Genomic DNA, 22,827 nt, shown 5'->3' with positions numbered 1-22,827 from the left:
GAAGAAATCAATGGTGCGCTTAAAACAAAAAAACAAAATCAGCAATATACAGCGATAGATTTACATATTTAGAAACTCTTAGTATGAACTGCTATTAAAATTAATGTGACGGGGGAAAGCCAGAGTGATTCATACTACTACCATATCCCTCCTCTCCCTATTTTATCTGTTCTTCATTCTTTAAAAAAAAAAAAAAAAAAACTAACAAAAAGAAAAACAAAAAAAAACAAAAACCAGACTGTTCCCTTTCCCTGGACAGATGATCGACACAGCACAGGTAATCTCTTTCTGAACACACTAAGGAGAAAAACAGGAAAAGGACAGTGGGGGGGATGACCGACTGATGCTACAGGTCATGATTGTAATCATTATGCAGCATCATTTTGCACTGTTCCTGATGAGATGCTGGTTACCTGATTTGTTGTAAGTAAATGCAATTTAGGACTTGATGAACCCCAAGGGACCAAAAAAAAAAAAAAAAAAGAGCACCTTCTTTTCCCCTACTCTCCCACAGCCCTCCTCCCCACTCCTGTGTTTGCAAGACAGGATATCACATCTACCTCCTACTGCCCCCTGGTGGCCAGGATGAGCTTAGGGTTGATGTTCCTGCCCTTTCATGTTTTCTGATTAGAGCTAACCACTTGAGGGGAAGGGAGGGAGGTGGGGGTCTCCCAAAGTGACTTTGTGGCTGAGTTAAAAAATAAAATTACATGAGCTAATAAAAGTAATAAAACAAATGAATCTCATGATTGTTCCTTGCCTTTATAAAGAAAAGCAAATGAGAAAGCATATGCCTAAGCCTCTCTTGATAGCTGTTCGGAATTTCTGCTGTACTGCTGTTGTGGGAATCTGGATTCATAATCTAGTGTTCACGTTCGATTTATCTTTGTGATCTACTTTATGGAGGAGTTACTGCAGCAGCAACACAATATTAAGAATCATGATAACATTATAATTAAAATAAAATATGCATCTAAAGCACGGAGAACTTGCAGAATATCTTAAAGTTAGGATTTAACATTCGTGACTGGGATGGACTAACCTGGCTCGTATTTTGTGATCTTCTAGTTAACATTATTCTCACAATTTTGTTAACTTTATTAGGTATAAAACTAGTAGAGACAAATTAATTTCTTCTAATTTGGCAGCCTTTTTAAATGCACTAAACATACTTTTATTCAATGACGCCCACAATCATATCAACGTGATTTAGATACATTTCAAAAGGGCTACTCTCTAAAATCTTTGTGGGTCTGTTGTGTTTCTGCAGCAGACACTGGCTCTTGCATATTTAGATACTTAGGTTGTTTTTTCTGTTACTATCAACTAGGAAAAGGTGTTTTAGTGTCATATCTGAATGACTGTTCTCCTTTTAGATTAATCTAGTCGGCATGAACATTGAACATTGCACAAATTTCCCTAGATTTAGTGGAGTGTGTCAAAACACAAGATTTAATCGCTCCCCCGCATGAGCTTTTCAGAATTTCCAAACTGTGGTGAGAAAAATAACTTCGGAAAAACCACTTCTGGCAGCTGTGCCCCACCTTCCCAGTCATCCTTGTGTCCATACAAACCAGGCGAAAACCAAAGCTGCCTGTCCACCTTGGCTCACCTTGAGCCTAAAACGGTATCAATACTACGGTCAGAGTTGCTCTTGGTCAGGCCAGGTTGCATTCGGTGTGTGTTGGGTGTGTTCCTGTTGAGAAGTATCCCTCCCGACTCAGTCTCAATGGAGAATGAAGGAGAACACTACAGAGAGGATCATTTTTTACACTAGTTTTCTTTGTATACAATGAATGAGTGGAGAGGGTGGGTGGGGTCTTGGTATATAAACATGACCGAGCTGAATATAATCGTCATCATTATTAGTCATCATCATAATAAAAGTCTTTACATGGACATTGACTGACAGACACGGCACAAATTTTACACTGTTGCTCAGCTGAGAAAGGAGAGCAACAAAGGAGACAGGAGGAGAGAGCAGGAAGTGGGCTGTCCTTCAGGCCTCTGCAGTTCCTCTCCTCTATGCATCCTCTTGTTCCACTTGTCTCTGCTCCTCAGTGTCCTGCTTCTCCTCCTCCTCCTTTGCCTCCTCTCCTGTCTCCTCCGATCTTTTCTCATTGTCTTCTGTTGCTCCCTCAGTGTGGTCATTGGAGTCCGGTTCCTGGGGCTCTGAAGACCCACCCTCTGCATTCCCCTGCCCAGTCTGGAGCTCGTCAGCTGGAGTTGGGTCTGGGTCTGAAGCTGAGGTAGAGGGGATGGAGGGAGATGAAGAGGTGCCTGGGTGGGAGGTACCACCAGCCTTATCTGTACTTTCTCTCTCCTCTCCATCTCCAGTTGCTGCCTTCTCCCTCTCCTCTTCTCGCTCGCCTTCTTCTCTTCCTCTCTTCTTTCTCCTCTTGGGGCTGCCTGGAGAGCTATCAACTGCACCAGGGGGCATGGCTGGAAGTGCCATGATGCCACCATGTGGCAAGAACATGTGTGGGTAAAGCAAACCGTGGGACATGCCCGGGATTAGGAAAGGGTTGAAGGTAAGATGGCTGCCAGTGCCAGCTCCAAGATGTGCAGAGCTGAGGTGGGCCCTGGTGGTGGAGGTAATGATGGCTGCTGCTTCTGCCGTTACTGGTCGTTTGTTAGCCTCTGCAGCGCCTTTCTCCTCCCGCGTCCTGTCCTTTTCGCCACCAGCAGCAGGGGCGCTGCCCTCTCTTTCTGCAGGCGTTGTCGAAGAAGGGCTGGCCGCCTCAGTTGCAGACGGTGCAGTTGTCGTGGTGACCTTCACAGCAGACGCTGAAGAAGAGGAGGAAGTCGAGGAGGAGGAGCTGGGATGAGGAGAAGGTGGCGGTGGCGTGTGTGCCATCATGGTGCCAACGCTGAACAAAGCATGCTGTGGGATTGCAGCCCCATGGGGGTGCGGGATTCCATGCAGCATCATGGGTAACATACTCAGACCATTCTTGGCATCTTCAGCAGACCCCCCAGCTCCTCCCGCTGAGACAGCTGCAGGGAAACCATGCGGGAATCCAGCTGCCATAATCCCAGAGATGGGAATTCCAGGGATACCACTGCGGAGATTTTGCATGGCCACCATGGAGTCCATGCTGCCAATCAAACCACCATTCATGAAGAGAGGAGGACCGAGACCCGGTGAGGAAGAGTCCGAGACGGACAGGAGAGGTTTAGGCATTTCGCTGCGAGGTCGACGTCCACGGCGGCGGGAACTTGGGTCCTTGTTGACGGGTTCTGTGAGGATCCGAGAGAACTTCCCTTCAGGAAGGAAACCCTGCAAGAGGAGGCCATGAGACAACACATTAGTGCACAAGAACAACTGGAACTGACAAAGTATCGCAGGTAGAAGAACAGCCATAGGAAAATTCAAAAGGACAATTAAAAGCATCATTTTTTTTTAGTCTTTCACTGGTCTGACACTCCTGTGAGAGTAGAGATGACGCTACATCTCTTTCCAAATCTACTTGCTTGCATACTTGCATTTTTAGTATGGCACCAATTGGTTGTTTTAGCATGAAAACTATACAACTAACTGAATGAGAGTGAAATAAGTTTCAGCGCAACAGATTTTCAAAATTTTCAGGGCTTTCACAAAAACATCCTAAAAAGTGGCAGTAATTACAACTCATGCCTGATTCTCTACATCAGAAAAAGATCTGTAGCTTCTTATGTCAGCCTTCTGCAGTCTGTGATATCCTGCTACACAGGCTTGATGTGCATGGCATTTCTGAGGAAATGTTACACTTGGGGCTCGTTGTCTTTTACAACTGATGTCAGAGAGGGGCAAAACACACCCTGTTGACATCCAATGCTACACAGTATCATACTCACAGAGTGTTTGACCACATCAGCCCAGTCTGGAGCCACATAGTATTCCGAGTTGGCATCCAACCATCTAGAGAGCTCCTTTATGGCCGGAGCCATAGCACCACCAAGCTGCAAAGTAGGAAAACCAGCACAGTGTAGTTGCAATGATATCAAATTGTATGTAGGCTTTTTCTAGCTTCCCCTACTCAAAGGCAGCCTGTATTATTGGTGGACAGCAAAGCGCCACCAAACTGCAGCAAAGGAAGCAATAACACAGCAATCCTTCTACTTCCCATGGCTGAACTTTCATTGGTTCAGTTTTATGTTTTAAAATGAACACTTTTATTTGATTTTTGTGTTTCATGTATTTTATATGCGCGTCTGTGTGTGTTTTCTACCCTGCGTCCAGTGCCGCGGTGCACAACTGGGACCCTCTCCTCCCCCGTCAAAGAGTTTATATCCAGCTTGGTGGGATCTTTACAGCGATGCCTCCTCTGTTTGGGACGCTCTACAAAACCATGCAACAGACCTGCACCAGACTGCACAGTAGCCAGGGAGGGTAGATGGGGAAAAAGGTTGTAAGTGCCAATTAATCTGAGCATAAAAGAATAAGTGCTCAACTGTAGCCTCAGCAGAGGACATTCCAATACAGAAAAGGCAAAATATAAAGAATACAACACAGCAGGATTTAGAGCATTACAATCCTAGAAATCCTCGACTTACATGAGCAAATGCCGGCAGATCCATGGTGTAGCCTGGATTCTGTCTCAGCCACTCAATTAGACCTTTGCCGGCTGCCTCTCTGTCAATGGCCACAATCTCTGGCTGAGGAGGTGTCTGGGTTGGGGTGGGAGTAGAAGAGGAGGACGGTGTGGGAGGACCTGCAGGTCGCTCTGAGGGAGAGGGGGATGGCGAGGAGGTGGAGGAGGAAACAGAAGAGTGGCTGATCACCTCAACCCGGCCCTGTACATGGAGAGACAGACACATATAGATAACACAAGATTTACTTTCTTCTTTCTTTTTTAATCAACTTTATCTTTTGTTTTTTGTCCCCAAAATGTTCTCGGTGGTGCTTCTCTTTCACTCTGAAGTAAGTGCAACTATTCTAAATGCCCTTACTCTGAAAAGGCCCTCCTCCCTCTACCCACCTGTGATTCAGGGAGGTGCAGTCCTCGGCTCTTGGTGAACTCAGAGTACAGAGCTTCCACATTTCTCCTCCTCCCTCTCCTCCTCCTCATTGAATCATCTCCCCTCAGGCTCCCGTTAACTATTTGTCCTGTTACCGGATGGATGAGCCCCGCCTGCAGAATTCCGGCCATGTCGATTCCCACGGGGCCTGGCAGCGGGGCCGTGATGGGAGGTGGCGGTGGTATCTTATGACTGCTGCCCGCACCAGCATTGAGGTGGCTGATTCCTGGTGCAACCACAGCTTCATTTGTTCCAATGCTACTCGTGGTGCTTATTTCTCCTGAAGACTTGGTCAGATCTATGGCTGCTTCTTGCCAGCCATTTATCAATATGGCTCCTGTACGGTGAGAGGGCGGAGCAACCACGGGTGCTTTATCACTACTGGAGCTTGTGGTAACAGCAGTGTGGCATGACGATGCAGATTTTCCAGCTAAAACCTTGGCAGCTGCCGCAGCAGCGGCTTCATAGTCGAAAGACCTCCGACCTCCTGCTCGTTTGAGCTCAGGGAGGAAGGCAGGAGCCACAAGCCTCTCCTGTAACAGAGGCAAGGAGGTAAGGCGCCAAGCTCCGCGCCCGCATGCGCCGCCCCGCGGCATGTACTGTCAGGGTGGACAGGGTGGGTGAGGGGTAGACAAGAATGGGAGAGAGATGATGGCTTTATTAAACATACATATGGACTGAGACACAACACAGTGGCGGCTGTCAACTAGACCTGGGTAAAACTGTTAGATATTTAAAATGTTTTTGTTTGTTTTTTTCCTGAGAGTGAGTGTGTCATCTTTGGATGCTGCTTCAGGCACCTGACAAGTTAACTTGTTTACATCTGAAAGTATGAGACATGGAACAAACAGCTCATAATCCATCTGTTCGCTGGCCTATGGTGTCAAACATTTTGTAAACAAACCTCTTGGTTTAAAAACGCTGAAGGCTAAGCAGCCAGAATATAAACTCAGAGCAGAGACACAAATCTGGTCATTATTCTCACTCTCGCATATATGAAATGTGTCTTTATAGATATATGACAACTTGCCCAAGTCTAATCTCCACATTTATATTATCAACAGTACACATTACTGAGACAGGAAACTTCACAATAAGCAACAAAGCAATGGTGTGGATTAGAGGTGCCCAGTGCTAATAGTTTTATTTATAACTATTGCAGTTATATTTTATATAGAACATAACAATGAAGAGTTAAGGAGACACATACAAACAAACAAAATCTTTAGCAGAAAATGAAAAACTCGGTCAGACTCATGATGCATTTTGCAAAGACCTGGTCAGTCAGTTGATTATAGTCAGTCTAAAGTCAGCCTTGTTAGCACTTTAAGCAAACTGGGCACAACTTGTATGAGCCATGGCATGGGAGAGATAAATGCTGACAGATGACAGATACACCGATATGTGCAACAAAGGGAGTTAATTTATTCATTCACTCTTCGAGTCTCACCTTAGGTAGTCTTGTGAGAGGGGGAGGAATGGAAAATCCCAGTGCAGGATTCGCCTGCTGCACCCTGGCCTGGGTTGGGACAGAGCCCGAGGCCGTGGTGGAGAGAAAACCTGCTCGGTGTTGGTGGTGCTGGGCTAAACTGTTGGCCAAGCAGGAGTTGGCAGCCAGGGCGGCTGGTGAGTCATACTGCTCGCTAGATGAAGGCCACTTCCCCTTAAGGATGGCGTGGCAGATGCTGTCCAGGCGGTTGATGATTACTCTATCCTACAGGGGCCATAAAAATAAGCGGAGAAATTAATTAATAAACACGAATAACTTAATTTACAAGAAGTGTACCAAGTGCCACAAAATTTAGCTAAAATGTAAAACTCATTTTGTCTTTTCAGACTTTCTAAGCAGCGTCAGCACTGTCCTCTAAATGAAAGCAGTGAAATTGCCGGTGAGAACTCAAAACAGGGTATTTTTGCTTCTAATCGGCAAAAACGAAAACATTTTCCTGCAAAAGAGGAAGAGCAGAATTTATAAAAATAATTATTCTAACTTTACTGTCAAAAATGTTTTAACCATGGGAGAATCAACGTCTACTGTTAAATATTTTGTAAACACATCACTGAGAATGTTACAGTAATAGTTAAACATATATTTTACCTTTGGCCACTCAGAAAATGAGTACAGTGCTTTCTCCTGTAACAGCTGAGCGATGGTTGGCTCTCTGGTTTCATGAAGGCTGTCAGGAATCTCACACACTGAAATGGGAGCTGCAAACCTGGGGCTGGCAGAAAACCCTTCGACCACAGGCACTGTGCAAAATGGAAATGGGTTAAGTACAAACAAATGAATTTAAGTGTGAAAGGTGAATTAACTTCATGAAAGTCTCAGCATCCTCACCGGGTGTACTGGGTCTCTCCTCCTTTACTTGGCCTTTCAACTCTGCACTTTCTGAGGTTTCTACTAGGCCATCATTCTGCTCAAGCTTTGGGGTCAGGACTGTGCTATCTGCCTCCAACATCTCATGTTTTGTCTCAGTTTTGACCTCAGATAACGCTGTAAACCCAAGGACCTCTGGCTTGGCCTCAGGTTTTATCTCAGAACTTTCTGGGTAGCTTGTGAACCCCAGACCCTCAGCCTTGGCTTCAGGCTTGATGACAGATGTCTCAGGAAAAGCTGCTAACCTCAGGTCTTCAGGCTTTGCCTCGGTCTTAAGCTTAGGACTCTCTGGATAAGCACTAAACCCCAGAGCTAATGGTTTGACCTCTGATTTGACTTCGCTGCCACCTGCATAGGCTACAAACTGCAAAAATTCAGGTTTAGTGTCTAAATGCTCTGGCTTCATACGAAAGCTCAGATCTTCAGGTTTAGTCTCCAGTGTTTCAGGTTTAATCGGATATTCTAACTGCTCTGCTTTGGTCACCAATCCTTCTGACTTTACGGGGTAGGAAAAGAAACTGGTGTGTTTGACTTCAGAGCTATCAGGGCAAACATCCTCAATAGTCTGTGTCTTGGTATCTTCAATCTTGACTGGTAGCAACAATTGCTCTGGTTTCTCCTCACCATCGGGTAAATGAGAAAATTTAAGGTCAGATGGTTTTGTGTCGATGTTGTTCACAGGCAGAGTTGAGCCCATTTTGATTTCATTTTGATCGAGCAGGTTATCTTTGCTGTCCTGATCAAGGGAGAATTTTAGTGCGTTATTCTTACAGTCTCTGCTGCCATCGGGCAAGTTCAGGTCTTCGTCTGAACCCTTGCAGTGTGCCATAGAGGCTTCATTTTTGGCTTCCTCCATGCTGTTGCTCTCTCTGGTGGTTTCAGTAGAGTTTGATGGTTGTGTAGGGGATGACACAGAAACAGAAGGGCAGGAGAGCTGTCCAAATTGCGAGTAAATGCTACCCAACTCCATCTCATTGGTTTTGACATCTAGTTGTTTCAAACGCTTTTCTTCCTCCTCATCACAGGGTTGTACAACCGGAACATCAAACGGAGAAACATTATCCTCTTGCCCTTCGGAAATCTCATCTACCTGATCTGCTAGATCTGTGCGACCCATCAAGCTGCCCTGTCTAGACTTTTTTGGAATTCCTTTCATTTGCACAAACTCTTCAGTTGTGTTGCACATCAATGCTTCAGTGTCAAGAGAATTTTCAATAGACCGTTCCTCCACCGCTTGGTACAAAATCAACCCCTCCACCTCCTCCGTAGGCTCTTCAATAGATAGGCTGCCCTCCTGTTCGAGCTTTCCAAGATAAGAGTGCACGTCTTGGGGTGAGTCCTTTTTATGCTCTGCTTGGTCAAAGCGACCCTCGAGGTCTTGAGACATTTGGATAAAGACTTCCTTCCTCTCGCCCTGTTCTCCAAGGGCAGACTCTGATTCTATCCCTTCTAACTCTGGCACTTCCATGGGTGGATTCAAAACTCCCAAACTTTGGTCTGCACCTGCAAGCAAAAAACATTGAGATGTAATGTAGGGGACATAGCAGTGGTTGGTGTTATCTCTTCATTTTTTTAATCCTCAGATTGGGGCGTAAAACATTAGACGGTTTAAAGTTATTAAGAGGCTTTGCCATAGTGTATACAGCCTAAAGAAATCTTAAAACATCAGGACATTTCATTAGCAACTGATATAATTTATGATATATTAACATGTATGTATGACAGCAACTTGTACATCTTTACAAACGGAATATTTGTGATCATTCCTGGAAAAAAAAAAAAGTAGGTTAAATACTATGCTCAATATTTTCCCTTTGACATACCTTGGTTTGGATTACATTCCTCTCCTTCCAGATGTTTGTCTCTTTGTTTTTCCACATTCTGTTCCAAGGTCTCCCTTGACAAGTCTTCAACTTCTTCCTCCTCCTTATCATCAAACTCAAAGCCGGTACTTTCCTCCCGATCATCTCCATCCTCCACAGGATTAGTCAGGCTCTCAGAGACATCAGAGTGCCCCAGTCCATCCTGTGGCTCATGGGCAGTGATGTCAGACAGAGAAAGTGGAGGAGGGGGTACGTACGGCAGAGGAGGACTTGCTGACAGGTCCGTGTGATCTGCACTCGGTTCTTCATTCACACCAATGTCCTGGACACAAAATATAAGTGTTAGATTTATTGAAGCCTAAATGGCATTGCTCATTTTGGCAATAATATAATACTACTGATTATTAACTTTAGTTTACTTGTATAATGATGGTGTGATCAAGTCGCAGCTTTCCAACATTTAAATTGATTAAAAAAAAAAGAAAAAACACACACACACACACACACACACACACACACACACACACACGAAGCTATTCATCGCTGCAATTAAAAAAATACTGGCGACACCAGTGCTACCCCTCAAGCTCCTAGTAGACAACCTATGGTATCAATTTTAAAATTCTACATCACCTTGTTTTCAAGTTATCATATTCACGAGATTTTCAGAAAACTTGACCTTTGACCTTGAGGTCGAGGTCACTGAGACTCAAATTCATCCCAGATTTTTAATCAAAACATTTGTGAAATGAATTTGAAACTCCTATGTCGCCTTACTCTAAAGTATTACATTCACAAACTCGCGTGTCCATGCCGCCTGCAGGGTGACAACAACATGCCATCAGCCTTTTACGGCTGAGGGGTAAAAAAGGAAAGATGTAAATCGCACGATGTGAACATAATCTATAATGAACATTTCCAATGTCATAAAAATTAACATGCTATTTTTTTAACATTGATGTTAAACTGCAGCTAAAACGGCCATCTTTGAGAAGTCTTTCAGAATTTTCTCTCAATTATTACAATTTTTTTTTTTTTTTTTTGCAAACTTTGCAATATTTTTTCTTCTATTCGACTGTGCAATAATCACTGTGCAATAGACTCACTCAAATGTGCAATCCACTGGTATCCCTATTTATCCATATTATATATTCTGTATTTATATATGTGTATATATGGTATATTTATGCTTATATCTTTACTCTTATTCCCCTCTATTGTATCTGTAACACGCAACTTCTGTCGGTGCTGTGCTACTAGAAACTGAATTCCCGGAGGAACCCACCTGAGGGATTAATAAAGTTTCATCTAATCTAATAGAATTTGAAAAGATGCCATTTTAGAAAATAATTTGGCAAATACTTGATAAGTGCAGCCCTTAGTGTTTGGCAAATGTGTTTTACAGATCTTAAAATGTAAAATATGCAAAATCCAATGAATAGTTTCACTTGGAGCAATATGACCCTGACAAACATCAAAGATCAGCATTCATTTGAGCTTTACTGAAACACAACCCGTTCATTGAATATACTAACCGAAAGAAGAGGCAAAATGTCAGCAGTTAACAATGCAGCTGAGCACTTTTGTGTTTTCAGTATTCCCTACAACAGATTTTCCCCTTTACTTTTTCCTCTTTTGTTAGAGCAATTTTTCCATGTTTATCTACCGTCTGCCCCACTGGACACATTGCATTACATTATTTGAGCATTAAGCCGATAATATGAAAAGGGTTTCAGATTATTGTTATCTTGAGGGCTGTGATCACAAAGACATTTAAGATGATTTTAAAATTCATTTTATATTTATTTTGTAAGATGGCACTGTTATCCAGAGGGCACAGGCTGGTGAAACCAACCTTAAAGAGCATGTAACTTGAGGACAGTGGCTCAACAGAATCGCCTGCTGATGGATGGGAAGGAGGGGATGAGGGCGGAAGGCCCAAACACTCCTCCAAAGTTCCACCTTCCTCCCCTCCTCTGTCTCCCCCCTGTGCCTCCTCATCCTCCTCCTCCAGGAAGCCCGTCTCTAAGGTAGAAGGACCCAGGATTGGATCAGATTCATTGAACATATGGTGAGCAGGACTAGTGTGGTCCGTACTGTCCCAGGGAGCCTGCAATACAGAAGTGTAGGATGTCAAAGCACAGAAATAAGAAAACCTATGTGAATAACTTGAACTGTTAAATTTCAAATGGTTAGTTGATGACCAAAAACATTTTTATTATATTTTTATTAACCGAGTAGGTGTCATAACGTCAGATATTTGCTATATCAGACAATAAAAATGCTTAAAACATATAAATTATAAATTTCCTATAAATTCAATTTTTTGCTTAGGGCAGAAACAAAGCATCTCATGCAGTCCATACAGTTGACATTTCAATCACAGACATAGTTTATTATACAAGTCTTATTTAAATATCAGAGTAGTTATCTCAAATAACACTGCATACCTGTAACTGATCCAGCTCCACTGATGGTGCCATCAGCCCAGTTTCCTCAGACGAGCCCTGCTCACCAACGAGCACATCACTCCTTAGTTTTGAATCCAGGTCTGTCCCACCCACACCGTATGAGTTGAGCATGCTTTGACCTCCTGCAGCTGAGTTAAAGGGGAAACCGTTGAGGGCATCTTTGGAAACCTTTCCTCCATGTAAAGAATCTGCAGACATGGTGTCATGCTGTAGCGTGCCCAGCTCCAGAGTTTCATCCAAAGGTGGACAGTCAAGGAAATCTCCTCGAGGTCCAGGAACTATTCCCAGACTTGGTGAAGCTGAATCATGAGCATCCAATGGTGGAGGGTGAAGGTGAGGGTGAGAAGAAGAAGAAGAGGAAGAGGAAGGAGAGGGAGCAGATGGAGGTATAGGGTGTTGCGAGTGATGATGATGGTGGTGGTGATGAGAGGATTGGTGGGGATATTCAGGAGGCTGAGGAGAGTGGCGACCGAGTCCCGAATCGTACAGACAGCAGTGAGGATGAGGAAGCTGGGGATGAGATGAGGAGGAGGATGAGATGCCAGGATGAGTCGCCAAGCCAGTGTGATGAGGGTGATGGTGGCTTTGAGGATGAAGGTGAGCAGGGTGTCCCCTGACATAGTTCCTGTGAGCCTCCAGGAAGCTCAGCTGAGGGTCGTTGAGGATGTAGAAGTCGGTGCGGCTCAAACCGTGGCGCGCTGCCCCAATAAGGAGGTCGCGGTCGTGTTTGCCAGACTCCCACCATACAGGGAGGTAGAGCGAGGGCCGGCACAGCTGAAGACGGGCTGAGAGTAACGGATGGCGGAGAACCTGAGAGAGGGATGCAGTTCAGAGACCAAGCTACTTTCTTAACCGAATGAAAATGTCTACATTTTATCCATTTTTATATTCACATAGTCAGAGAGATGGTCAGGTTTAGTAGACAGAAGTGTCGTTCTTTTGTTTTATGCTTTCTGGACAAATATGTTTTGACCCTTGGTACTAGACTCCCCAACACAACTAGCGAGTTAGCTGTGGGCATTACCTCAGCCCCAGTTTTTAGCTGTGTAACCTAACGCATGATAAACAGTCTGACTTATAAACAGTTCACACTTTTGACCATGTAGAAAATGTCTAAATGTCTATTCTGAGGTTAGATATGACATCATTTGTAGGGAGTGTCTTTTTTTAATGACTTGTATACAGGTTCACCGATGATTCACTTTTTTATCTTTAGCCTTTTTTTGATGACACTGAAAAGAAGGGAGCTAAGGAGGGACAAATGAGGTTAATTTGAACCCCTCTAAACCATCAACACAAACTCAGAACAGTACAAGCAAGATAAACTTTGAAGTCAATGTCTAACAGAGTTCCATCGATGAAAAGGACGCCATTTGTTATTAAGCTTTGTTTCTTCAAAGAGCCCACCTGCTCTCTGATCTTGCGCAGCAGCTCGATGCGGTATAGCGTCCTAGCTGCTCTTTCTTCTGTCAGAGGCTCCACAATCACAGCGGGATCCACCAGTCCTGGGAGACGCAAGAGAAAGGGAGGGGAAGCAGAGAAAGAATAAAAGGATGAGAAACGGAAACAGTGACAGTCAATGTTGGCATAGAGACAGTGGAGAAGGCAGGAAAAATGCAGACCAGAGTAAAAGGGATGGAGAGTATTAGTGTGTTCAAGAGTCACTCCTGTCTTTAAATGATTTTGTGTTTTATCCTGCGTATATACAGGAGAGTAAGTTATGTGTAAATTATATGTTAACATGCAATTTGTAGTTAAATGAGTTATAAAAACTACATCTATGGAGGCTATTTTACTAGCAGGGGTCAGTAATGTTCCCAATGACGAGGTCCTCAAAAATGATCTGCAAGTTGACACTCTTATGACAAAGTCTAAACGATGTATTGTTTAACTGTAGGCTTAAGAAGTGTGGCTGAAAACCAAAAACCTGCAGTGCCCAGAAAACATTAACTGGAACATGAAGCTGAGCAATAATACAAATTAGCAAGAGTTACCCTGTTGATAAACTAAGTCCATCACAGATGTCAGTAACAACCCCAACCGGCATATTTATCATAAACAGTACCTTCTTCCTTCCTGGGTGGAAGCTTGCATGCTGTCCTGCACATGTTCACAAAGGAATTGAAGTATCTTTCCAGACTCTCATCAGTCTTCCTCTCCAGTCTGGCAAGAGCTCTGAACTGGGACCAGTCAAATGCCTTCCTCTCCGGGTCATACACCACCCCAAATGATGATACTGTGCGGTAAAAATCTGCTTGTTCTCGACGAGTCCACCTAAAAGGTCACAGAAAAATACAAATGACTGATAAATACATATACTGAGAAACTGCATATAAATGCATGTGAAAGCAGATGCGTTCGTGTCTGAATGAAGATGCCGAGCAGCAGAGCCACAAAGGTAAGATTAAAGTATACGACAAAAGCTTGGTATCTCTGTCTTATGTCAAACATTTCTACCTTCTCTGCCACTCCAGAAACAGAGGGTCAGGTTCTGTAGCGACCACAGAACACCTTCTTAAATCTTCACCCAGCTGCCAAGCCAGTGGCCCACCAGCGTGATGACTATGAGCAGCTCCAGCTCCTCCGATTCCCATGCCAACGAGGCCATCGTGAAGCATAAAGTCATGCCTGAGCAGTGGCTCGCGTCGTAGTGTGAAGCGCTGGTAGGCAGTGATGAGGCGACGTAATCGGGCCGTCAAGGCGGGGCCTGTGGGCCAGAGGGGCCGGGCTTGGACAACATGGAGAGCTGCCACCCCGGTCCCGGTTCCTGTTGTCGTTGTGGTGACCAAAGTTCCATCTTGGGTGCACAGGTCACCTGACATCTGAGAGTCTGGAGAAAAGCCAGTCAGAGTCAGCACGTTAGATCCTTCACACACTGGATGTGTTTGAAGGTATACAAAAAAAAGAAGCATCTAAATTAACCACTTATCATTCAGTACAAATGTGTGTCTATGTGGATAAAGCCTGCATTATTTATGTATTCTCTTATTTTGTTCAGCTCAGAGGGAACGTGAGGGTGTGATCCTATAAAAACACAAGGACCAGAGTATATTGCTGTCTATGTGTTTCTTCTCTTCTTCGTTTCTGTGTCACAGATATATGAAGAGCACGCGTGAAAGCAAAAAAGCAAAAAAGCCACTGCAGGCAAGATGAAGCATGCCTCTCCCAGGATTGTACAGACGTGACTGTGTTTAGTCATTGAAATATTAAAAAACTACTGCAAAAGAATAAGAAAATACATTTTCATATCTCTGATTCACAGCTTGGTTATTGGCACCGGCATCACCTCTCAACACGCTTCACTCTCGTTCACTGAACCACATCTTTTTCTTTCTTTCTCTGTATGTCTTTAAATAATAAAATGTTGTGTTTAAAAAGAGTAATCAACAACTTCTGAATATTATACCTTTAGCTACTAATACTGCTTTTGGTCGAGAATAAATAAATACCTCAATTTCAGAATTGAAATTAAAACTGTAAAATGATGTTTCCATACCAACTTTAAAGGAAACATGTGATCAAATATTTGATTCAAATAGAAATCAACACTGAATCTAGTTAAAAAGAGCATCGCAGCTTTCCCTTAACAATGTGTGTCACTGCACTTATAATACTACAACAAAGATTTGAAGAAGCAAGCCTCATTATAACAATTATCCAAGTCCTTAGTAGAGCTCTAAGGAAATCAAGACTTCAGTGGAAAAATGAAATAAGTTTTGATGGGAAATGTCGTGTTAAAACACCTCACGTCAGAACAGAGGAGTGAAATGTAATCGAGTGGAGGGAAATTACTGTATTTCAAACCATTTGAAAGAACGTCAGAGTAAGAAAAGAAAAAGTACAATTTGAAAAGTTAGGTTAGCCTTTAACAACCCACGAATGCCAAGAAATTATAAAGCTATCTATTAAAATTTGAATTATGTGTATGGTTGGTCCTTGAATGAGTAGTGGAACTCTTCATTTGGTCTTCATATTAGTATGTAACACTTGTAACTGTCTCACCTGGACCAGTACTGTCTGGCTTGTCTGATGTATCGGTGCTGGAGCAGGTTTCCTCTCCCTGTGAATAACACAAAACACACAAAAAAATAAAAAAAAAATAAATCACAAAAATCATCTTTTCTGTCACCTGGCTAAAAATATATACCTTTTTATTTCTTTATTATCTGTTACTGTTATTAGCTGTTACTTTTATCGTTGTGCTGAATATTATTTTTTTGTATCACATTTTCTTCTGTTGTTTTAACTCCATCTTTTCTTTACCTTAATTTAATATTTTTTGGTTTGTTGTGTATTTTGCCTGTATTTGTGAATATTACTATATCATGTCCTTTATCATTTTCTGTTTTTTGTTTGCTTGTTTCTTTTGCCCAATAATTAGTAATTGTTACAGCCGTGGCTCTATCTGACCCTGATTATTCCTTGTCTATGCTATTATCCACCGTTTTTCTACGACTGTAGAAAAACTCTTTGCTTCTGAGGGTCTCTTGAGTGTCCCTCAGAAGGTGTCCTCCTGAATGGCTGGCCTTGTGGGCTTGCGTGTTGATAACTGTGCTGGTTAATATCCAACACAGGATCTTGCCATTTAAAAAGCCTGTCAGCACAGTACTCTCACGACAGCAGCAGCATCTCAATCCTGACCGAGGTCTCAGTCAGAATGGGCACAGTTCTGTGAAAAGGACTCTAGAGTGTCCTATGATTCAATAGCTTGTAAAAAAAAAAACACTTTTAGAAGCAACGATTTAAAGTTTTCTGTATGACTTTATAAGTCTCTCACATCAGTGTGGAGGAATTTCAGCACAGTTTGTAGGGATGCACTGCTCTCTTAATACTCTATGGCAGGGGTGTCCAACTCCAGTCTTTGAGAGCTACGGTCCTGCAGCTTTTAGATGCATCCCTACTCCAACACAGTTGAACCAAAGGGTTGGATTACCTCTTCAGAATGCAATCAAGTTTGGCAAAGGCCCAGTAACAAGCCATTCATTTGATTCAGCTGTGTCGGAACAAAGATGCATCTAAAAGCTGCAGGACAGTAGCTCTTGAGGACTGGATTTGGACACCCTTGCTCTATGGCATAGATTCATGTCATAGAGTGGTTTCACCACTGCATGTCTGTTGGGTTGCAGTATGTACTTTGCGGGCCACTGCAACGCAAGGATTCTCCTTCTTTTCAGCCAATCCCCATTAGATTTGCTGGTGTGTCTGGTATTATTGTCCTTTTACATCACCTGGTCTCACATGATTCATATGCTCTGCTCCCCTTACCCCTAGATCAGGGTGTAAGAGTAACAATTCTTCTATACAATAAATCATTCTTTTAGAAGGATTCTTCAGACCGGCCAGTATAATTCTAATTAAAATCATGATACAGTAAGAATATTTAAATTATAGAACAGTGGCAGCTGCCAGTAGTACCCCTTAGTCTCCTAACAGATGCACCCGGGGTATGAATTTGAAAATCCCGTGCTGTTTTGTTCTGAAGTGATCACATTCACAAGATTTTTAGAAAACTTGACCTCTGTGACCTCAACCTCTAAGTCAAAGATTCAAATTCATCCGAGATTTTTAGTAGATGCACCTATGGTATCAATTTGAAACTTTTATGTCGCCCTGCTTCTCGAGTTATAGCATTTACAATCATGGATGTCCTGGCTGCAACAACGGCAGTACCCCGTCAGCCGTTTTGGCTGAGGAGTAAAATAAATGATAATGAATGCAATACCACGCTGTTATTAAACTATGAACTATTGAAATGGACTATATGATCATATCACAAAGACACATTCCCTGTGAATGCCAGGTTTCTACAGATTGACAAAAACTGATCTTAAGCCAAAAAATATTTTTGGAATTCATGTTTTGAGATGGTCGACAGCTTTTATATTCACAGGTTAAACTTTCATTTTGGAGTTTATGTTAGTCACGCTGGACTTGCCAAATGAAACCTGACTCAGTAAGCAATAAAAACCTAGAGATGAGATTTTTGCATTTGGAAAACATTATCTGTTCTGCTGTCAAATGTATTAGAGCGTTTAAAAATGCACCATTAACTCAACCATTTTATTTTAATAGTACCTAGTAGCCATGCAAGTATTCAGCTTGCAAATGTCCAAAATGTAAAGAAATTCTTCCCTGAGGCAATTTTAATCCCCCTCCCCCATGCAAAATTACTTTTCCTTTTTTTTTATAACACATTGGAAGAAAGTATTCAAAGAAATCTCAAGTTGTCTGTGGCATGGTGCAGAGCGAGAGAGGAAGAGAAGACAACAAAAAACATATCACTAATATAGTCTCAGGAGAGCTTTTACTTCACCTTGCTGCTCTCGTCTCTATCTTCTCCTCCATCTGGTTTGTTTTCAGGATCATCCTTCGTCTCCTCAGTTTTGCATGCGCTGACAAGAGAAACAAAAACATAGAGGAGAAAAGCGTTAATAACAATATCCTAGTGAGCTTCTACCATATACGACTGGGCAACACATGTAAGGACAGAATTCGGGGGATGAATTAGAGTAAATGTGCAGTCTAGGACAACAGATTAAAAAAAAAAAGTAAATACAGGCAGGAAAACACGATGACAGAAGAAGAAAAAGCTGTTAACGAAGCACAACAACAAACAGCCTGCCAGATTATGAGCTGTGACAATGTGATAAGATGTAAAAAAAAAAAAAACATTTTGTATGGCACACGTGTGTGTGTGTGTGTGTGTGTGTGTGTGTGTGTGTGTGTGTGTGTGTGTGTGTGTGTGTGTGTGTGTGTGTGTGTGGGGTGATGGGTACTGTAATAACAAAACAGCTGAACATGAATTCACATCTTCTTACATTTTGTTGGTGGCAATTTATTAATGCAATGAAGAAAAACAAATGTGATTATGAAAAATAAAACAAAGCCTCACTGAGGAGTCACATCACAGGCTCCACACAGATCTGCTTTAGTTTCCTTATGCTGGTTTAAATTGTTTTTGTTTTTTTTATTTATTTCCTCTTTTTAGTTCTTCACAAATTTCTCAAAAACCCAGTAAAGAGCAGAGTGGTTATTCTAATGTCTGATATTAGTTATAAGCTACTATTGAACTGCTGTTCAATGTTTTGGTGCACAGCATATTTCAAAATTTGCTAATGAAAAAAGACAGATGGGTCTCTGCAGAGATTTGATGTTTGTGGCATATGTTCATGTTTTTGAATGTGGGTTGCTATTTCCATTGTGCATTTTCACAGGGAGGAAATTAATAGTTTTTCCCTCATGCAGATTTTGGTTGGGTAGACGCTATGGCGACATAGTTAAGCATTTTATTTTTCCCCCCTATTTGTCAAACAGGCAAGACGATGTGAAATTTTTAGAAAATCACCCTTTTTCTAATTTCAAAAATTCACCTGCTACTAACCATCACGCTGGCCATTCAGCTGCCTCTCCGGAGTGAGATTCAAACTACTGTATAGCAGCAGGATACACTCTGCGAGTCAGACTGTGAGTCTGTCGCAGGGGTTTGCAAATGACTGTCTTCTAAATCAAATTATTTAATCATTTATTTAAAATTCTGCACCAATGCGATTCCAATTTTACTGGGGAAAATGAATTAATGAATTCACTGAAATGAATTCAGCACATGGGTTAATTAAGGGCACTTCTTAAAGGAAAAAAAATTAAAAAGATAAAAGGGTTTATTAGCTGTGAATAAAGAACTTCTATTCATCTTGGAAGGAACTTTCCTGTAGTACCAAATTTTCTTCTATTTTTTGTAAAGACAGAAATGAGAATTCATGTTTAGATTTTACATTATTTATGATCACTTGCATAAACTGTTAATGAATTAAATAAGCATTGTTCATGATCGCTCATGGATTTTTATTTCCTCAATGTATTTTTAGGTTTCTGCAAAAGTCCTGAAAAATCCTTCTATGTATAATTGCTGTTTCTTTTGGAAGGCTTCCTACCAGCATTTCAAAAACTTTTAACATCCAAAAATATCACACCTGTGCTGTGTGTGTTGTAGATTCAACATAAAGCAAAAACTCCTCGGGCAGCAATAAAGAGAAGTATTAGCACACAAAACACTTTCACACCTGTGCAGGTTCTGCATGGCCACATTTCCTGTACTACTGCTTCTGCATGCACAATTTCATCCTTGTAACATCGTCTCCATTAACATTTTGAGACTAGAAGATCTTCCTGCTACACAGTCGCTGTGCTCAGCTGGGCGCAGCTTCAGGTTGAACAGGTAACAAAGCGAACGACAACTTCAATTACCTTCAGGAAGTGGATCAAAGCTTCCTGTTCAAATGTATGCGTCTAATCTTCACAGCGCTACCATTAGCCGAGGCAGCAGCAGCACCCAGAAAATAAATTTCCCACACTTTTCTCGGTCGTCTATTTCTCTGGCTCACTCCCTCTCTGACAGTTATTCCTTCGCGGCTCCTGGCAGCATTGCTTCTTCTTGCAAGACTTGCAAGTATAGTGAAACTACCAGAAAACATTACTGCTGAAGCTGATTTTAACAGTTCTTATAAACTGTTCATGGGTATGGTGAGCCTAAAATTGAATACTTTATGATAATGTCCTCACAATAGCTGTGAGCGTGTTAGTCTGTAAGCTATATGAAAAATATTATCTGGTTGTTATCACCATAACAAGCACCTTAATTCCACCCTGTGCATTTATAATTGTATGTCTACGTGCTTTCAATCTTCACACTCAGTATGTAAAGCAGGTGTGTGAGCGGGGAGGTGACAGTGTAAACAAATACAAACAGGGAACAAGAGGAGACAGGATGTGTTGGCAACCTGCTGTGAACACTACTACCAGCAGTACAAATAAATATATAAATAAAAGGCGATGACTGGAAGAAGTACAAAGAACTGCTGAAGATCTGCAGGGAAGCTAATTAATGGCCCTGTGCTAAACAAAGAGGTTACTGAGGGTCAGCTGATAGAAACTGAGGTAATATCAACAAAGAATTTGTTTTTAATATGCACGACCAAAACACGGTGTGAGCTGCCACAGTAAGTTTTTGAGGCCTTTTTATAACGTGCTGAGAAGGGTCCCTGTGCCAAAACGATCAGTGTGTTTAATCATCGTTTCACATACCAAATCTAGTACGACCTACTCATATAAACATCTCATTGTTACACACACAGCAAAAAGAAAGACAAAAATTACAACAAACAGAAGATGATAATGTTTCGAATTTTCCCGAATACCCGAAAAACCTTTTCAGCAATCTATGAACACAATCGCGGTGGTCTGCTGTGTTGGTGTTTGTCTCCGTGTACCTTACCTGTCAGCGACGTCAGAGGCCACCTCTCCTCCTGCTTGCTCTGAGGACAGAGCTGTCACATCAGGCATCCCCACTCTTTCCAGAAAACACAAGTCTGGATCAGCACGCATTGCATTGTACCGCTCATATCCTGTCAGAGGAAAAACACTTTTACTAGTGTGAACAAGTATTTGAGGCAGCAGGACGTTTGCACATTGTGTATGCATGGAAAAACAAACACTTAATAAGTTAATAAACAATACATTATATCAGTAATGGAGCAATTATCAGCTGTTTTTTTCTTGAAGAAAGATTAAAACTCCATTATCATGTTTTGCTCTGCAGCCTTAGTAAGCTCAGCATAGCATGTTATAGTGTAGCAAGAACTAATATAACAGTGAAGTCTGAGTGGTGTTGGCATCTCCGAAAACATTAGAGCACTTTTGCAAATATGTGATGTTTTGATAAATCAAACAGATATTTGAAGTTTACACAGCACCATTCTCTCATAAAAATATCTTAAAAGTTTATTTTGTGACCCAGAAAGAGCAATATTTCAAACTCCGCCACTCTGCATTCCTCCGCCACTGCCTCGTTTGAGACGAAATGGATTCTGGGATATTGCATTTCGTCATTTCGAGCTGATTGGAGACCAAAACAGCCAATCAGATTTTTTTTTTTTGCATCCAAGTCTGTGATTGGCTGGTTTTGTGGCACAAATATAACGGTGTACAGAAAGAGTTGAGCGCGCACGGGCAGAAATGTTGAGAGCGCAAGCAACACATTGCGAGCAAAAACTGAGCGAGAGGGGCTGCTATTGTGTGCGTGTATGGATAATAGCAAACACTGAAATGCATTTTCTGCACGCAGCAATGAATTTTGTTCATTCAAATTTAGCTTTTCTTCATTCAAAATAAATTTCTCCTCAAAATGCAACACTTGCACCTGCAAATTTTTTTTACGTGTGCTCACATTTTTTTTTTACGTGCACTCAGAATAGTGGCACAAAAATAACGCCACAGTCAGTTACCATCTAACAAGCATCAGTCACAAGGCAAACGTATCTAATATCAACTGTTGTGAGTGGATGCTCGACATTATTGGTAGTTGATGTGAAATCAGTTACTTAAAACCTATTCACTCAGTCCTAGAGAGCGGTCAATGTCCCCCACTGTAACCACTGGTCTCTAAGGAAAAGTGTGTTTTCCGGGACAGGTTGGCATGTGCTTACTGGAGGTTGCAGACATTTGCTAGCTAGAATTTAGTCACAAAGAGGTGCTGCACTGAAAAACCTCCTTGCTTTTAGTTGCTAACAGGTTGTCATGGTCATCAGTAGGTTGCACAGATAGTCCCAAGTTGTCTCCAAAACAGTTGCAAACTACTGTTTGGAGGTAAATGAAAAGTGCAACACAACCTTCACTTTGAATCTGAATCTTCCCCGTTTCTGGTTTGCATCACATTTTTTCCAGTTTCACTATAGCTGGAAGAGTAAATGGCAAGTGTTTGCAGAAAGTTGGCTTCTTCCATGCAAACTAGAGTCAACCACAGCAATCTGCTAGTGAGCAAAGCATGCACGGTTAGGTTTTTGGTGCAGCTTTCCGACTGATTGCACCTGGCAACAGCGAGCAACCAATCACCAACCTGTTGGGGGATACACATTTACAGGGGACACAGGGGACTGCAGACCAGTCTCAAGGTCTGTATGACTGAGACCAAATATAAAAACAACGGGATTGTCTACTTAATTAATTACTTCTTTCACCCAAACTAATAAATAAATCTAAAGCTATATGCACACAAGGGTTGATATGCTTAACCATCCCACCCAAGAAAAGTCAATATCTGGGAAACATATGACACATATATTCCTTTCCAATGAATGTTGGTAGGTGTCCAGTGATATTC

General features: G+C 42.1%; 1 protein-coding gene across 5 annotated transcripts in view; it reads right to left on the bottom strand.

Annotated features, from left to right (window-relative positions):
- Positions 1-220: 220 nt before the first annotated feature.
- chd6 (chromodomain helicase DNA binding protein 6) overlaps positions 221-22,827 on the bottom strand; it is a 93,520-nt gene continuing 70,913 nt past the window's right edge. For 3 of the 5 annotated variants that reach the window (XM_026167272.1, XM_026167273.1, XM_026167271.1), the window contains exons 29-45: positions 20,944-21,073; positions 17,986-18,064; positions 15,675-15,732; positions 14,130-14,502; positions 13,738-13,946; positions 13,080-13,177; positions 11,652-12,482; positions 11,057-11,311; positions 9,202-9,523; positions 7,340-8,881; positions 7,100-7,251; positions 6,452-6,715; positions 4,962-5,600; positions 4,537-4,776; positions 4,212-4,352; positions 3,838-3,942; positions 221-3,280 (exon numbers count right to left, since the gene is read on the bottom strand). In XM_026167272.1, coding sequence (XP_026023057.1) covers positions 2,024-3,280; positions 3,838-3,942; positions 4,212-4,352; positions 4,537-4,776; positions 4,962-5,600; positions 6,452-6,715; positions 7,100-7,251; positions 7,340-8,881; positions 9,202-9,523; positions 11,057-11,311; positions 11,652-12,482; positions 13,080-13,177; positions 13,738-13,946; positions 14,130-14,502; positions 15,675-15,732; positions 17,986-18,064; positions 20,944-21,073 — 6,695 coding nt within the window. In that variant the 3' untranslated portion in view covers positions 221-2,023. The remainder of the gene's footprint in view (positions 3,281-3,837; positions 3,943-4,211; positions 4,353-4,536; positions 4,777-4,961; positions 5,601-6,451; positions 6,716-7,099; positions 7,252-7,339; positions 8,882-9,201; positions 9,524-11,056; positions 11,312-11,651; positions 12,483-13,079; positions 13,178-13,737; positions 13,947-14,129; positions 14,503-15,674; positions 15,733-17,985; positions 18,065-20,943; positions 21,074-22,827) is intronic. The other 2 variants (XM_026167274.1, XM_026167275.1) reach the window with 2 other exon arrangements.

This window comes from Astatotilapia calliptera, chromosome 5 (genome assembly GCF_900246225.1).
Source record: "Astatotilapia calliptera chromosome 5, fAstCal1.2, whole genome shotgun sequence".
NCBI lineage: Eukaryota > Metazoa > Chordata > Actinopteri > Cichliformes > Cichlidae > Astatotilapia > Astatotilapia calliptera.
Note: the sequence above shows the minus strand (reverse complement) of the source record. Positions and strands in the feature narration are given on the sequence as shown.